At 47.2% G+C, this 14,209-nt stretch overlaps 1 gene segment (V, D, J or C); it reads right to left on the bottom strand.

Moving 5' to 3' along the window:
* Window positions 1–3,960: 3,960 nt before the first annotated feature.
* Window positions 3,961–4,880, bottom strand: LOC102371798. The segment is given in 2 exon segments: window positions 3,961–4,349; window positions 4,813–4,880. Coding segments are annotated over 2 exon segments (438 nt in total).
* Window positions 4,881–14,209: the final 9,329 nt, after the last annotated feature.

Here is a 14,209-nt window from a genome sequence, read left to right as displayed (position 1 = left end):
TTGATATTTGTGGTTATTTTGGAGGAGAGAAAAGTAGAGTTGTAATCAGAGCAACACCGTACCCCAGTAATAAATCCAACCAAAGAATATGAAAGCCTTATTGCCGTTCCCAGGGGCATCCTGCTTAACTTTATATGACATGCGTTCATGTGATACACCCTCTTCAATATGGGAGCAAATTTGCTCTGTAAGAGGAGTGAGAGCGCAAGGGGAGTCTCTCTCCAAATTGGTAGGTGTTGAAAGGCTGCACAGGCAGGTTTCTGACCTGGCCACTGTCACTGTGAGCGGTGCACTCTTGTCACGCCGACAGTGGGATTCAATTTGAAGCCTGCTGAGGGTGAGAGCGCGGGCACTTTCCGAGTTTCTGCCGCTGGATGCCAAAGGCAGGGGTGGAAGCATGATAGATAAGGAGTTAAGAGCGTGCCCTGATTTCTTCTGGTGTCAGGATAGGCATTTTTTGTCGAAGTTGCTGCTGGTAAGGTTTGAACTGGTTTTGCACTTGACAGTGACGGTGTTTCCTGGAGACGCTTCCAGGGCTTGAGTCCGAGACATCACCACGTCCCCATGGCATCTGGAGGCAAAAACAAGGAGCAGAGTGTTCCTGTTTATATGTTGCTTGGTTTCACCATCCATGTACTTTTTCGTATGAAAGTCTTATATAAGTGTTACAGCTCAGGCTTGTTTAGCTTATGGCAATGTTACAAACATCATTTTTTTTATAATCATAACTTTTTTTTCACCTACTAAGTTACTTAGGAACAAATGCAAACCAACTAAAAGACTCTTATCGACTTCATTGTGATTGTATCGGGACAGATATCTGAACAAGGTCTTCCTTTTTTAGAAACAGGACAATCAGAAGTCAGTAGAAACTTTATAGATACATTAGCTATTTGGTAGGCAGAGATCAAAGAGATCTTTTTGTTCTTTACGGGGGACCCAGAGAACTAACAATCAGATGATGTGAATGCAAGAGAGGTCTGAGTGGCCTGATTTATTAAACTCAGGGATTTGAGCAGCTCAGGGATGTCATTCAGGACCGAAAGATGCAAACTTGGTTAGATATGAACATTCCCATCCCAACTGATGGGGTTCAGAGTAGATTGGACAAGTGCCCGGGTGTAAGCAGACAAGTTCAACCCAAGTTTAACAGATCAACCCAGGAGGCTGTGTTAGCAGGTGGCTTGTTCTTGTTTTCAGTGCTTGCTGCCGCTGTGGAAGTGCCAAACACACTCCATTCGGATCAGGGCCTGAACGTGGTAACGGCTGCACAAAAACTTAGGAGCACCCAGTCCTTATTCTTTGCATTGCATTGACATAGCATTTTTCAGCACTGAGCAAGCTCAGGAGGGGTGGGTGTTGGGGTAGAAAGGAAATTATTCCCAGCTGTGTACTGATGTCTGAATGCTACTTTGCATTTAATTACCTTAGTTTTTGTGCAGATAATGCTGTGACGTTCCTTCCTAGGGGAACAGTGCAGTGCGAAACTCCAACTCTGGCCTTGTGGCTTTTTTGCTGCTGCTTTGAGTCGACACTTTAACCAACTTGTTTAATGCACTCAGACTTGTGGAGACCTTAAACCTGAATTTTTGGATGGTTTCTAGCACCTCATATAAGAAGGGCAAGGACTTCTGATCCTGAGGGTCTAAAAAGGACAGTCTCAAATCCAAAGGAAAGTCTTGTGGTGCCATCTCATGGCTCAGAGCTGGAAGCTGATCTTCGTGTTTACAGAAGATTTAGAGCTGACTGGACTATTTCTCAAATAGGACAAACTCGGTATAACCATTTCTGTATTTTCTAATCGCTCTGCCAATATTTCCTAACTGATTTGCTTTATACTCGCACCACTTTTCCCTGTTGGGGGAAAAAGTTGTGGGAATTTTGTTTTTTCATAGAATCCTTCTGATTTTTTTTTTAATGGAGAAAGGAGATATTTCATACAAAAATTATCCAATTCATATGTTCTTGTCTGTTCTGAATTGTTTCCTGAGCTTATGTGTAAGGGTGTCTGCTGTGCAATCTTCTTGGCATGTGCAGTAGTAGGACTTCCACCAGGAAGCAGAGGTGGCTTGGGTTGCTCTGGTATTTTAGTAGTCAAGCAGGAGTGTATAGATCTCTCCCTTGGGTCCACAAGTCTGTTGTGCTATCTGACCCTAAAGCCCTGAATCTCCATTCACCCCTGTATACCACACGATGGACCTATGCTATACTGTCCATTTGGTACCCTGTAAAACAGTTTACATTACTTTTTCTTGATCTGTTCCTTGTGGCTTCACTTTCTCTCAACCCAGGTCCCCAGGCACCTGAGAAGCAGACTGGGGTCAGGCCTGATCTAAGAGCACTTCCCCGGTGTAGTTAGAGTAGGATGCTGTGCAAACGGAGAGAAACCATTGCAGATGATGGCGCTATTAGCAGTGAGGCTGCAAAGCACCTTTGTACGGGTGTGAGTGTCTCCCTTGCAATCACATCACATAGGTGACAAGTCGCATCTCCGTAGACTAAGCAGCCTGGCTATGCCAACAACGCTATGCTGGAGACAGCTGGGAGATGGCAGTGGGGTGTTTAGAGAGAGAGAGAGCCCGGTCTGAGTCTTTTGCAGTGTGTAACGGTATCAGCGATGCCTGCTCGGAGGCAGGTTGGAAATATGCAATATTCTCCCATGGAAATCTGAGAAACAACCTCCTGTGACTGTATCTCCCAGGGCCCAAGCAGGGGCTGCAGATATCACATGGTGTACAGCCCCATCAACTCCCTTACAAGTCAACTTGCTCTTGGAAACAATCCTGTGTGTGTGCGTCTTGATTTTTAATTTTCCCCAGGATTTCATTTCCTCTCTTCAGAAGTCCAGGGCATGCTCAATGCACCCATCCATCCTACTGAAGCCCCCCAAAAATAGCAGTTCAGTGGTACATGTGCCTTGTGAATGTGTCTAGCTCTTTCATGCTGAAAGGATTTGGGGATAGAGAGAGGGTGGAGGGAAGAGGAGGGGAATCTCATTGAGAAGTAACCCAGAGCAGGGGCTTGAATGACTAAGTATAAAAGAAGAAATCGTCTGAGGAAAGCAAGTATTTACCTTCTTGATGTGCAGTCAGCCTGCTGGAAGAAACTCATTGCAGGGTGAGAGATGCAGAGATCAGTCCCACAGGGTAGCAGGGTGAGAGATGCAGAGATCAGTCCCACAAGGTGGAAAAGGGAGACCCAGGTAAAGCAACTCCTATCACAACCTCTCCGATATGAAACAATAGCCCGTCTACTGCCCCTTCCCCTCTCCAAAGGGTCCATGCCCCTATTCCTTCTTGCATGGATTGGAGAGAGGGTATGTGTGGCTCCCCGTTACCTTGCTAGTGGCATTCAATGCATCTGCCATGTTGGGTGACGAGAGCTTCAAAAAGGGAGACCCAGGTAAAGCAACTCCTATCACAACCTCTCCGATATGAAACAATAGCCCGTCTACTGCCCCTTCCCCTCTCCAAAGGGTCCATGCCCCTATTCCTTCTTGCATGGATTGGAGAGAGGGTATGTGTGGCTCCCCGTTACCTTGCTAGTGGCATTCAATGCATCTGCCATGTTGGGTGACGAGAGCTTCATGGCCTTTTCTGCGCCTGCCTCTGCAGCCGTCCCAACCAAGAGCCAGACCTCCCTGCAGCAGCGCCGCTTGCAAAGCCCCAGGCTGGCCCTGCCTGCCACGGTGTTGGTGGCATGGGGAGAAAAAGGAATTGCTTGGTTTTCAGGGTGAAAATAAATGTTATGCTAGAAGAAGAAATGAACCCCTAGTTCAGGCTGGCTAAAAAGTCTGAGAAGCAAACTCCCCTGGACCGCGCACCTGGGCTGATCTGTCCTGCAGGCTGGGCAGCAGGGGCAGCGTGATGGTATCTGTGGCTCAACAAGTGATGTGTTTGGGTCCCAGGGAAACCCCTGAGCTGGTATTGAGTGTAGCAGTTGTGCCGATCACGTGTCTCTTCAGGAAGCAGCTGTGGTGCTGGGCTGGGCAGCCTGGCAGGTTTTTGTATGGGTTTGTATCACTGTGTGAGGTGAGCTTTTGTACTGCTGACAGTAATAATCTCCAGCATCTTCAGCTTCAACACTGCTGATGGTGAGAGTGAAATCGGTGCCAGAGCCACTGCCGCTGAACCTGGCTGGCACTCCCGACTGCCGTGTGGAACCAAGATAGATGAGGAGCTTTGGAGCTTGTCCAGGTTTCTGCTGGTACCAGGCTAATTGCTCATAGCTACTACTAATGATCCTAGTAGTAAGGCTGGAGCTGGCTTTGCACTTCATGGTCACTCGATCTCCTGGAGACACCGTCAGGGACTCTGGGGTCTGAGTCAGCACAATCTGCCCGGAGGAACCTAGAAGTAAAAAGAAAACAAAACACAAAACTCCCAAAAGTTGAATTAACATAGTGCCTCCTGCAAGCCAAGTAGCCAGTCTGACTAGACAATCTGGATGCTCTAGCAATGTTCCTTGTGCGCGTTATTACAGAATTAAGTGAGTTTGTGTCCTGCCTGAAATGCTAACATGCAGCCAGAAGTGCTTCTTTCCTTCCAGCCCTTTCTTCATTGCTCATCTAGGTTACAGCCTCAGCCCCTAGAAATCCCCAGAAAAACTTCTGGTCACTCCGATGGGCTTTGGATCCTGGTATTGGGAATTAAGTCAGTCTTTTGTCTCGGTTGCAGTCCCTACCTCCCAAGGCAGAGCATTTCTTGGAGCATTTTCAAGCATCAGAGAAAGCCAATTCCTTGGGCTTTTTGTTTCTGGAAGAAGGAAGTTTTTGCTATAATGACACAACTTCCCTCTGCGTTTGCTGCTTACCCTGGACCCAGAGTACCACGAGGCAGAGCAGGGGAGCCAGTGAGACCATCTTGGTACGTCTGCCTGTTCTGGCACCGATCACCATTTGGTACAAACTGGCCTGGAGCACTTATACTTGCACCGAGCATGAGGAGGGCGTTGACTGGGTGTAAAACATGCAAATTTGGCTCAGAGATGATTTACAAGTGATCCAAAATTAAGCTTTGAAAGGCAGGTGGTATTGAAGGGGGCAGACACAGCAGGTTCACGGGAGCCCCTTCACTTCGTGCTGAGCTGGTATTGTCACAAGTGGGTGGGAAGAGGGTTGTGATCTCGTACTTGTTTGGGCGTCAATGTGTTTAATGCCTATTAGACATGTCCTGCTGGACACAGTGTCACTAGGGTGATGTTCCTGTGTTAGGGGAGCCATAGGGGAAGTGACTTCCTCACTCCTTGCTCTTTTTCTTCAGCTTAGAAATCTTGCATAATGTAAAGAAACGAGGAAGTTCCTGAACTTGGCCCTTCTAGAGGATTTTCCAGCCATATAAAGCATTTTTCACCTGGAAGACCCTTTCATTGCACATGGTCTTTTCTTTGTGTGTTGTTTTGATTCTCCCACAAACCATCTCCCAGGTGAAAAAGCAAGGCAAATGGGGCTGCCATGTTAGAGCATCTTTTTCAATGATTTACCTGGGAGTCATGAATGCTCTGAATAAAAGGGCAAGAGGTGATGACCCACAGCATTTTTTTTTATTGCAGCCCAGCAGGAAGGAGTCACAAATCATACTAGTAATGCCCAAGTCTAGTAGCTAATCCATGATGATCTGGAATGATACAATTTCCCAGGCACCACAACTGTACGGGACAGAATATAAATACCAACCCCTTCCACATTGTCATGAAAACTCCCTTATTAGACTAGAGATTTCTCCACCCCTTACCCATCTGGAGCACCTGCTCACTGGGAACTGCACCGTTGACTGGAGCATAGTGGGCTGATGGGAGATCTGTGGCTCTCCAAGTGAGTGTGCAAGAAGGACATGACACAGGGAGTGTAACAGCTGCACAAAGGAAATGACTGTTCAGAAAGTGAACTGAGCAGTGCCGCCCCATTTCCTTATGGTCCGTCCCTGTGAGCAACAGATGATGACAGTGGTGACAGTAATGTTCCCCAGCATCTGAGCTGTGCAGTGTTGAGCACAGAGCAAAATGGAGCCGTTGTGATTCCTCGCTGCCCAGGGAAAAAAAAAAGGTCAATTATATCAATGCAGATTTGGTCATCTCAGCATCTGCTGTATAAGGACTGGTATTTTCTATGGAGAGATTTAAATACTGTACATTACAGTCACTAGACTTAAGTCTGATCTCAGTTTACTCATTAACATTGTTGAAGTGAGATCTGCATAACGCCCCAGGACAGTTGCTGGTATCCAGCAGAGGATTTGCATAGTTAGACCGTGAAAAATGTTTTCTGTTTTTGTGTTTCCTGTCTTGATGGTGTGCCGCCAGAATTGCCAATGCTCCAGTTAATAAGATACAGGCTGCCATCTCTTGACCATAGTGTAGATGTTGATTATCATCTGGCGTGCTAGTTTAACGCTAAGGTTAACCACCTTTTCCAACATGTACCTAGTCTAACAGGTGTGGTTAACTGATGTGTTAATTAAAATGTGAGGTTCATTAATTTATTTCCCTGATGTATACCTGACATCCTAGCTATAAAGATATGGAAAACATGAGATCAGGCTTTTTTCTCTTGCTACTGTAATTTATAGTAGATGATACCACCTGCCACTGTTAACCCCGAACGCTGGGTGGCAGTTGTATAACCTGGCCACCTCTAGGGTGCCAGTGGCTTTGGGGAGAAGAGCAGCTTGGAGGGAAGTGCTAGTTTTAGCCCTGGCAGAGCGAATGCAACCAAAAAGTTGTGGAAATGGGATCCACTCCATGATCAGGTAGACTGGGCTCTTGAACCTTGGTCAGAAGCCAGTCCAGGAGCGGAGTCCTGTCCACACTTGCAAAGGGGATGTTTTTAAAACATGCAAATGGATATTAAGCTTGGGGCATAGGTGAAATCAGTGGAGAAGTCTGTGTTCACTGCAGAGAGCCATCATGCTCACACTGCCAATAGCCTTGTGTCAAATGCCTTACCTCTCCTAGAGTGCTATTATCATGTATGTTATTGTGCGTCCTTGGGTCTGAATCATGGGCCAGGACCCCATTGTGTTGGGGAAAGTGTATGACCATGGATCAAATAGACAGGACTTGTCTGAAAAAAACCTACCCTTGAAGTATAAGACAAGGGGCAAGAGGGATGCACACAGATGAATGAAGGAGGAGACGGGATCACCATGATTATAGTAGCTAGCCTAATGGGAAGAAGTATTGGCAGGCTTACCAAAGTGCTGTTTGTGTGGAGTAATTGGATGGGGGCTTCTCCTGAGAGTGAAGGGCAACTGAGAGGAGAACGGGAAGGGGAAGAGCAGAGGTAGAGCGCGCCCAGAAGTGGAGCTGCTGAACGGATGGAGAGAAAGTGGAGGAAGCAGCTGTCCATGCAGTTCACAGGTTTTTGTTGTGGTCTGAGTGAAGGCTGTTGTGGGTCTGGAGACAGTAATAATCCCCAGCATCTTGGGCTTCAACGCTGCTGCTGGTGAGAGAGAAGTCTGCTCCAGACCCTTCGACACTGAACCAGGCTGGGAGTCGTGATTGCAGAGGAGGAGATGCAGATGGCACACAGATGAGGAGTTTAGGAGCTCGTCCAGGTCTCTGCTGGTACCAGGAGAAGTATTCATTTCCTGAGTCGGTAAGGCTGGAGCTGGCTTTGCACCAGATGGTGAATCTGTCTCCTGGGGAAGCCCCCAAGGATTGTGGCATCTGAGTCAGTACAAAGTCCCTGCTGGCATCTGAATTTATGAGCAAAAATATAATTAATTGTACAAAGTAGATGACTAATGTGAACTGCATTATGCTGGTTTAAATATTCCCATTTGTCTCTTTGTAAAACTACTGCAGCTCATTAACTGACCCTGGCTGTAAATATTAAACTCATGTTGCATCCCTTTTTCCTTTGCTAACAACCTCCTTCTTTTATCAGCAGTTTAGAAGTAGTCAGTATTTTCTGAGCCTGGTGACATATGAAGATAAATATTGCCTTGTTGTAGGACCTATTTATATCCAAATGTCTTTGGTTGGCTCCATTTCTGACCTTATGGCAGAGCTCCCTTTTCCTGTCTGGGATTGTACAGTGTCTGGAACAAAAGGTTCATGGCCCTCTGGCTCTTTTTGCAGCACAAATAGTAATAGTGAGAAAGCCAGTGCCCTCTTGGCTTGTTGCTTATCCTGGATCCAGAGCACAACCAGGCAGGTGAACTGAGCCGGGGAGATCATCATGATGCGTCTGGCACCCAGCACTGATCATCCAGCCCAGAAGAACTGCACCAAAGCATTTATAAGAGCTCAGGGAAGCAGGGAAATCTCCGTGCCTGTGAACTATGCAAATCTGGGTCAGAGATGAACATTCGTTGCTGAGCCGTGTCGTGGGCAAAGGGGAGGGAGCCCCGTGAAGGCGGCCAGTTCAGTCCCTGGGGTTGGGCTCACAGGGCACGTGCCAGGGCTGACAGTAACCGTTCTCAGCTGATGGTTTTTGCTTCAGAGCTGGTTGGTGCAAGCTATGCGTTTGCAAATCAACTTGGTTTTCATTCCTTTTCCTTTGGCCCCTGAAATTAAGTGTCAACAAGAGAGCTGATTTTTATACAAACCAGGGATTGTTTTTTGTGCTAAACTTAACCTCCTCCCTCCCCCCAAATCTACAAATATTGTATCACACATTTTACTTTAGGGCTTCATAACAGAAGAAGTGGATGTTCGGGCCTAGGACTAGGCACTGTGAGCAGAAGGAAGAGGAGGAGCTGACAGCCATATCCCCCTTCATGCCACACCTCAGTGTTTGGGCATGTGGGAGAGTGAGGACTGGTGCCTTTTGCTGCAGGAGATCTGCACCCATGTTTCCCACAAGGCAGCTGTACTGATGGTTTAAGTATTTAATACAAACATGAGCAGCATTAGCAAGGTAGTCTTAGAGGGACTGCTTGGAGCAGGGGTGGCCAGCCTGTGGCATGGGTGCCACAAGTGCCACAGTCACCCTGTGTGTGTGACATGTGGCAGATCAGGTAGGGGACAGGCAGCACAGTGGCAGATAGGATAGGGAGCAGAAAGCAGGGTAGCAGATCAGGTGGGAGACAGAGAGCAGAGCAGCAGATTGGCCAGGGAGCAGGGCAGGAGGGAGAAAGCATAGCAACAGATCCGGGAGGGGAAATGGATTGGAGGGCCACTTAGACGGGGGCTAGGGCTAAATTGTGGCACGCCTGTTGCGAGAGGTGCAGGTTCAACTCCACTTTCAGATTTCAGCCGAGAGCGTCCGTACTGCCAGAGAGTGCCAGGTCTTAGGATGCTGAGTAGGAAGAGGCAGGCTCATGGGTTTTACACTCAGCTGTTCAGAAAATCCAGCCTGAATGAAAAAGCAGCTGAGGACCTACCCAAACTGTACATTTGTTGAATTAACTAGTCCCCCATGATATTCCCTCCTGATCCAATTTTAATCATTCATACGTTTCTCAGCCACACAAGTCTCTGAACTAATGTTGCATTGAAGTAGAGAGCTCCAAGCCTTGCATCACTCCTGAAGTCGTGTTTGGCCTTTACTCCACTGTGCTTCTAGGCTTTTCAAACTGTGTCTGCAGCAGGTATACCTTGCTGCATCCCACCTTCTCTTATTTTATTTCAGGGGTGACCAATCTGTTACATGTTTGCCACAAGTGCTCAGGCAGCCTCTGTATGTGTCATGCAGCAGATGAGGGAGGGAGCAGGGAGCACAGTGCAGATAGGACAGGGAGCAGAAAGCTGAGCAGCAGATTGGGCAGTGAGCAGAGGGCAGGGAAAAAGCAGAGGAGAAAAAACGGGAAGGAGATTGGAGTGGCACTCAAGGCAGGGGGAGAGACTCGCCTTGTGGCCCCTGCTTATCTACTTATAACCTGAGTCCAGAGCACTGACAGGCAAGTTCACTGAGCCAATGATCCATTTTGTAGCTGTATTGGTCTAGAGGCAAAAGGAATTAGTGATAGAGGTGATATCTACTTGTGATAGCTTTTATAAGGCCAACTAGATATTTGCAAAATAAATTAAATCTTTATTTGCAGGCAAGAAGGGTGCCTTTATCCAAAAGCTTGCAGATAAAGACTTTTTTCCCCCAAGCATCTAGTTGGTCGAATAGAAGATATCTCCTGTACCACGAGTTGTGATTCCTGCGCCAATGAGATTTTCCTGATGTTTCTGAGCTGTCCAGTGCTGATCAGTAAGCACAGAGAGGAGAATGCAACCCTCATAATTATTCATTGCGGCAGAGAAAGATCAGTCAGCTATATTTATGTAAAGCATCTCATCTCAGTACCTCTAAAATATGCCGAAAGATCAGTCAGCTATATTTATGTAAAGCATCTCATCTCAGTATCTCTAAAATATGCTTGATCCAGATATATATGATAATGAGGATGACATTTATGGCAACATGTCATGAATCAACCCTGGCGCATCTGCAATTCTGAGTGCAAAGTGCTTTAAAGGAAATGCAGAAAGAGAAATCATTGTGCTCAGTCTAAACGTGTGTGTGTAAAAGAAGCTGTAACTCTTCCTGCATTAGCCTTCCCTGACTGCATCCACATTCGGGGGTGACCAACTTGTGGAAGTGTACGATGAGTGGCATGTAGGAGATCAGGGAGGGAGCAGGGAAAGCAGAGCAGCAGACTGAGCAGGAGTCAGAAGGCAAGGCAAGGAAGAAAGCCAGAGCCTATATGTGTATGTGTGCACACACTCACACATGGGAAGCAGAGATGGGAGATATAAGTAAAGATCTCATGGAGCACCAACATTTGTCTAGTCTCTGAATGTCACTGATATTGCAAGGGAGGTTGCCATTCCCTGGTTTCTGCAAGTAGCCTGTGTGTCTCAGTCTGTTGCATAACTGGATGAGTCGGGTCTACAATGCAGTCGAGGGTGAAGTTGGGGCTGGGCCCACTGGGTGTACATTACTGTTATGGTCTTGGGAAAGAGCTGTAGAGAAGGGATGTTGGGATGGGACAGGATTGTGTTGCTAAGAGGCAAAGGAGATGAAAGCCAGCTCCAGGCTTCAAACTTCATAGGGATTTTGTCTCCTGGAATCAACAGGATTTCTGGAGCTGGAGTAACCAGTGTCCCTGGCACAGCCTTGTTGTTCCCAAGTGACCTCTCACAGTTATGCCACCCACAGTGTGCAGTGAAGACCTGCTTTTAGTAGTTATCTGGCTACATTTGCTAAGAGGCAAAGGAGATGAAAGCCAGCTCCAGGCTTCAAACTTCATAGGGATTTTGTCTCCTGGAATCAACAGGATTTCTGGAGCTGGAGTAACCAGTGTCCCTGGCACAGCCTTGTTGTTCCCAAGTGACCTCTCACAGTTATGCCACCCACAGTGTGCAGTGAAGACCTGCTTTTAGTAGTTATCTGGCTACATCCCAAATTACAGATCCTGATCTGAGCCACAGAAGCATTAAACCATAACACTGATTTCTGCTCCAATGCCTGGGGGACTGTCAGGCCAGGAGGAATATGCAAAACTCTCCAGTCAACATGCAGTGGGCAAGGGAGATCCATTGTGAAATGCATCCTGTGGGGTGCAGCAAAGCACCACAAACCCTGGGGTGTCCACAACCCTTGATCTTTGCATGCATCTCTTCAAACAAGTGGGCCATTAGCTGGAGGACCAGTGGGTGATTGTTAGGGATCAGGGCATGGGTGATCTCAAAAGGAAAGTCCAATGAGGCTGCCAGCATCTCCATGGCACACAGCTAGTTGTGAGAAAGCCATGCACTTCCTCAGATGCCAATCTGTGCCTGCTGGAATGTAGAGTCCCTCTTCTCCCAGGGTTAAATGGATGTATTGATGCCCCAGCAGGATAAGAGCTTATTCAATGCAGTTGATGAAAAAGTGAAAAGATGGAGATAGGTGGGGGGGTGCGGGGTTGGAGGGAGAAAATCAGGTTCTGTGTACCCACACCTGAGCTGTGGATGTGATGTTTGTGAAGCAATGAGGAAAAAAGCATTGTCAGGTCTCCAGGTGGAAAGTCCCGTCATCTATGAAATAGCACCTAGGTCAACTAAAGCGCAAACCCTGGTATTTGTCCACAGTCTGGAAGAACTTGTTTCCAGTCGGAGAGCTTTTGTTGGATCTGAATGAATTCAATTCATCAAGGCCAGATGAGCCTCATCCCAGGGTCCTGAAGGGACTGGCAGAGGGGAACTTGGAGCCCTTGGCAATGATTTTCATGAAGTTGTGGAAGATGAGCAGGTAGCAGAGGGCTGGAAAAGGGCCACTGTAGTGCCCTTCTTTAAAAAAACCCCCAAAGAATCAGGGAGGGTGAACTGAGGAACTACAGACTGGCTAGCCTCATCTCAATACAAGGGAAGTTACTGGAGCATATCCTAAGGAAGGCAGTAGGATATAGGCTCACCGCCCTTCAATGCAAATGTGGCAGGTGGGCGGGACCGGAAGTCCATTAAAAAGCATCTGGAGGAGGAAAGGCTGATCGCAAGCAGCCAATGTGGATTCATGACAAACAATTTGTCAAACAAACCTGATCTCCAATGATTCTTGAGCCCGAATCAGAGAAATGAACTGCTCAGAGTCTGACTAAGCAAACAAAATGATAACTAACGCAGACCATCCACCCACCCTATTGCTCCAACTACAATTCAGCTCTGCGTCTAAGACTAGTGCTCTCTCCCCCGATTTCTGGTTTGGTTTTAGGAAGGGCATATTTTTTCCCTTTGAAAGGAAGTTGGTAAGTCTAGAATATGACCTTGACCTGCTCTTCCCCTTATGAAATGTGAGAGGAGAATCCAGCAATCCAGGGAGAGACCCAAGGGATTTAATTCCGATAAAAACTCCAATCAAAACTGCACTGACAATAATTGAGTGGGCGGTTGCATTGCATGTACAAAAATATTGCCTGTGTACACGCGTAACAGCGGTCCCCCATTAGCTGCTAATCAACCCTTTTATCACCTCTCTGCTCTTCTTTTTCTCCCCGCCACACTGAGGTGATACTGGATGGACAAGAAGGGGAGGCAGCTGTCCAGTTAGTGGGTCGCACTATGAAAGTTCTTGAGGTATGTTTTCAGGGCTCCTCCTTCCCTACTCCCTGGTCCAACACACTCCCTAATGGTGTTTCTTTGGATAGCAGATTTAACTCTAAGGTTTACCCTGTATTTTCCTCCTGGTGTAACCCTCTGGGTCTTCCTCTAGGCAGGCTACTTACTAGGCATAAGGTTCTGGATTAAACTACCTTAAATTACTTCTTACCTGGCTCAGTTATCCCACCTGAGCCTCCCCTAGGAACAAGGTCTCACCGACAATTTTACAAGTTAGTTTGCGTCCTTCTCTAGTCAATGGAACAATTTTCTTATCCGCAATGAATTTCAATGTTGCTTATGGTACATTGCCCGCAGCCAGCAAAGTAGTTCATGTGAAAAAAGAAGCAAATCAAAGTTGTGTTTTCAGGAGTTGTTTGTAACAAATCTGTATTGACTGCTGGTGATAATTCTCTCTTTATCAGGCACCTATGTACAAATAGAAGGCTTTTACAATTTACTCAAGTATCTTCCCAGGTATTGAGGTAAGCCACACGTGTGTATGTGTGTGACCATTTAATTTTCCCAAGGATTTCGTTCTCCCCCGGCAGACGTGTAATTCATGTCAATGCACCCATCCATCCCACTGAAGACCCCATGTGAAGAGCACTTCAGTGGTGCGTGTGCCTTGTCAATGTGTCAAACTCTTTTAATATGAAATGAATGTGGTGGGGGTGGGCTGGGAATCTCACTGAGAGGAAACCCACGATCATGGCCAGATCATCCAGCCTCCAGCCCAATTAAAAAAAAAAAGCCACATATATCCTCAGACTTCTGGTACCTGCCATCCCCGTCCTATTTTCCTCCCAGAACTGAATGCCAGGGTGTAAAAGAAGAAATACCATGAGGAAGTAAAGTATTTAAGCTCTTGAAGGTGCAGTTAGCCTGATGGATGAAACCCATTGCAGGGTAAGAGATGCAGAGACCAGCCCCGGGGACTGGAAAGTTGGGGCCATGGATGAAACAGCTCCTACCTCAGGCTCCAGGACTTCTCTCCAAGACTAAACAATGCATCTCCTGCCCCCTCCTCCCTCAACCATTTCACACACCTACTGCTTCTTGCTGTATCACAGAGAGGCTGTGCATGGCTCCCCGTTACTCTGTTAGTGGCATTCAATGCGCCTGCCGTGTTGGGTGATGAGAGCAGCGTGGACTTCTCTGTCCCTGCCTCTGCCGCCGTCCCAGCCGAGAGCCCGGCCTC

Source organism: Alligator sinensis, unplaced genomic scaffold (genome assembly GCF_000455745.1).
Source record: "Alligator sinensis unplaced genomic scaffold, ASM45574v1 scaffold1889_1, whole genome shotgun sequence".
Classification (NCBI taxonomy): domain Eukaryota; kingdom Metazoa; phylum Chordata; order Crocodylia; family Alligatoridae; genus Alligator; species Alligator sinensis.
The sequence above is the reverse complement of the archived record's forward strand: the minus strand, read 5'-3'. Positions and strand labels throughout refer to the sequence as shown.